At 60.6% G+C, this 2,812-nt stretch overlaps 1 protein-coding gene; it reads right to left on the bottom strand.

Moving 5' to 3' along the window:
* Positions 1-913: 913 nt before the first annotated feature.
* CHC_T00001407001 (hypothetical protein) lies at positions 914-2,615 on the bottom strand. XM_005711788.1 is given in 2 exon segments: positions 914-1,097; positions 1,098-2,615. The coding sequence occupies 1 exon segment, from the start codon at positions 2,613-2,615 to the stop codon at positions 1,098-1,100; it is 1,518 nt and encodes a 505-aa protein (XP_005711845.1). The 3' UTR covers positions 914-1,097.
* Positions 2,616-2,812: the final 197 nt, after the last annotated feature.

The following is a 2,812-nucleotide window of genomic DNA, read 5'->3' as shown; positions in this document are numbered from 1 at the left end:
ACGCGTCAGGGGCGAGCGCGCGCGGCGCGAGCTGCGGGTGGCCGTCGTGCCGGGGCGGCGGGACGACGGGTGCCCGAGGGACGTCGTCGGTGTCGTCAAGGTGGTGGAGGAGGACGGCGGCGTGGCTGTCTCGCTCGCGGCGGTGTGACGGGCGCGGCGGGCTTGCGTGACGGGTTTTGGCGCGAGTGCGGGACACAGGACAGTCTGTCCCGCAGGGAACAGACTTATAACCAACGAGCGAGGACGAGTAAACGAGGAGTCATCGGTCTCCTGTTCACACAGGGAGAGTGTGGATTGGAAACAGGCGCAGGCAGATATGACGATGCGTGGCCGTCATACAGGTACAGTATCAGAGCGTCTCCACCAATGCTGATGATAAGGTCCCAATTCAATATTTGGACAAAATTTTGGACAAAATTTTGAGAGTGATGGCACCACACCGGCATTGTATCATAGGAGAGACTCAAGACCTTGGTCGTGTTTACTGTGGGAGGAGAGCGACGGCGGTGTTAAGTACCGGTAGAAGTTGCGATCCATGTTTTGGACTTGGATTGGACCCCGAGAATTTGGAGCACAGGATTTTGGTCCTGTACAGTAACGGGTTATTTGGATCCATATCAATATGAACCGCTCCAACTGGCATGTCCAATCCAAAGCAATAATCTGAGTCGCGATTCTCCTGACATGATCTGCATCTGGATCCTCATTTCCCACAAACAATTGGCTTGCCGCCAACATGATGCGAAACTGTAGTACCGGTGGAGCTATGTACACGTGTAAGATACGACATGGGGAAAGGTGCCGCCGGAGCGACGTTCCATTCCAAAATAATATGGACCCTATCTGATCTGATTTGGGCGACACCGGTGGAGACGCTCTGAGAGCTCAAAAAGAGTGTTCGATACGCATCGTATCATAAAGAAACGCGTTTCTTTATCATTGATTCATTATTGATTCCTTACCTTACCTAACTTGCACTCGAGCTTGTTGTTGTTCATCATTAGCGTTCATCATTACCGTCAAAGAATGCAAGGCCCTAACTAAACGTACAAGTAAGCATCTCGCGCGACCATACTTATCTAAAATGGGCCGCCCCACTAGTCCATCACGCGGTCCACGCTGCTGATGGCCACGTTGTACACGATCTTATCCTTCAAGTCCCTCTCCACCATCTTCTCCCACAGGGTGAGCCATCCCTTGCTGGCCACATTCACGGTGCCCCTCTGCGAAGCCGCCTCGTCCGCGTTGAACAGCTGCCGAATGTTGCCGGTCAGCACGGCCGGCGTCATCCACACCATCCCGTAGTACGCCGGGATCACGTCGAGCGTGCCGTAGCCCTGCACCTGGTACCCGTATGTGAACACCGACCGCAGCTCGTCCATGTCGTTGTCGTCCAGAAACTGCCCAAACGTCGTATTCAGCACGTTGCGGCACGCCTTTTTCAGCCCGTCCACCGACACCATCGCCTTGACATCATCCATGTCCTGCCCAAAGTCGTCCATCAAGTCGAACAGCCCGCGTGCCTTGAGCGGCGTGCTGTCCTCCTCGCGCTTCTCCTTCTTAAGCACGCCCAGCAGGTCCTTGGCAGGCACCTCCTTCTCGTCGGCCTCGTCCGACTGCTCGATCGCCTCCTTGAGCAGCCGCTGCAGGTTCTCCAGCACGTTGAGCTCCGTGGGCGGCTCCACCGGCATGCAGTCGTTCATCGTCATGCCCATGGTGGCGTAGTGCACCACGAGGTACCGAATACCGGCCACGTACATCTCCAGCTGCTCCCACAGCTTGAACCTCCCGTTCTTGCGCAGCGTCCAGTCGCCGTACTCGACCCCATTCTCGCGTTCCTCCTGCGTCTTGGCCACGTCCAGGTCGATGATGGACCTGAACTGGTTGGTGTCCTTGTCCAGCGCCACCACCTGCCCGGCGTCGTACTGCTCGAACAGGTGGAACATGGGCTCGTAGCCCAGCGACAGGTAGCACGTACCGAGCTCGCACGGCACGTTCCTGCCGGGCTCGGCGGGCGCCTCGCGGTGGACGGTCCGCGTTTTGCCGCCAAACCGGTCCGACGCCTCGAGGATCACAAAGTTGTCGTACCCGTTCTTCACTAGGTGCTGCGACGCGAACAGGATGCCCGACGGCCCGGCGCCGATGACGGCGATGCGCGCCTTCTTGTCCTTGGGAAAGCGGTGGTCGATGTTCCCCACGCCGCCGCCCATGAGCATCTCCTGGTACAGGTAGATGTGCAGCACGGCCTCGAAGCAGGTGAACGAGGACACATACGCCGTGCTGTTGTCGCCCTGTGCGTCGCGGACCTTCCACGGCAGGTGTTCCTCGAGCTCGGCGGCGTGGAAGTGGGGGAAGTAGTCCGTGAGCAGCGTCTCCTCCGGCTGCGGCGTGGCGGCGTCCTCCGGGACAAAGTCGATCCACTCGACGGCCGGGTCGCGCACCTGCGCGTCCCTCCTGCCGTCCAACACGCGCGCGACCTCGCCTTCGTCCCTGCCCAGCAGGGGGGCGCCGTCGAGCTGGTACGTGGTGACCCAGGTCACGCCGTTAGGGCTGGGGCGGTAGCGCTCGTCGCGGGCCATGACCTCGTCGCGCATGCCGTACACGTCGCCGGCCATGACGCGGAGGTGGTCGGGGTGGAAGCGGACCGAGTAGGCCGGGGCGTCGCGGCGCGGCGCGTCGGCATCGCCCGCCGGCAGCTGCGGCTTCTCCGGGCGCCGCGCGCGGAACAGGCTGGTGCGGAACGTGAACGAGTGCAGCTAGTCGGCGACGCGGCGCTCCAGCGGCGACCGCAAGGCCAGCGGCATAAGCCGCG

The sequence above is a fragment of the Chondrus crispus genome, genomic scaffold, assembly GCF_000350225.1.
Source record: "Chondrus crispus Stackhouse genomic scaffold, scaffold_1, whole genome shotgun sequence".
Lineage (NCBI taxonomy): Eukaryota > Rhodophyta > Florideophyceae > Gigartinales > Gigartinaceae > Chondrus > Chondrus crispus.
Note: the sequence above shows the minus strand (reverse complement) of the source record. Positions and strands in the feature narration are given on the sequence as shown.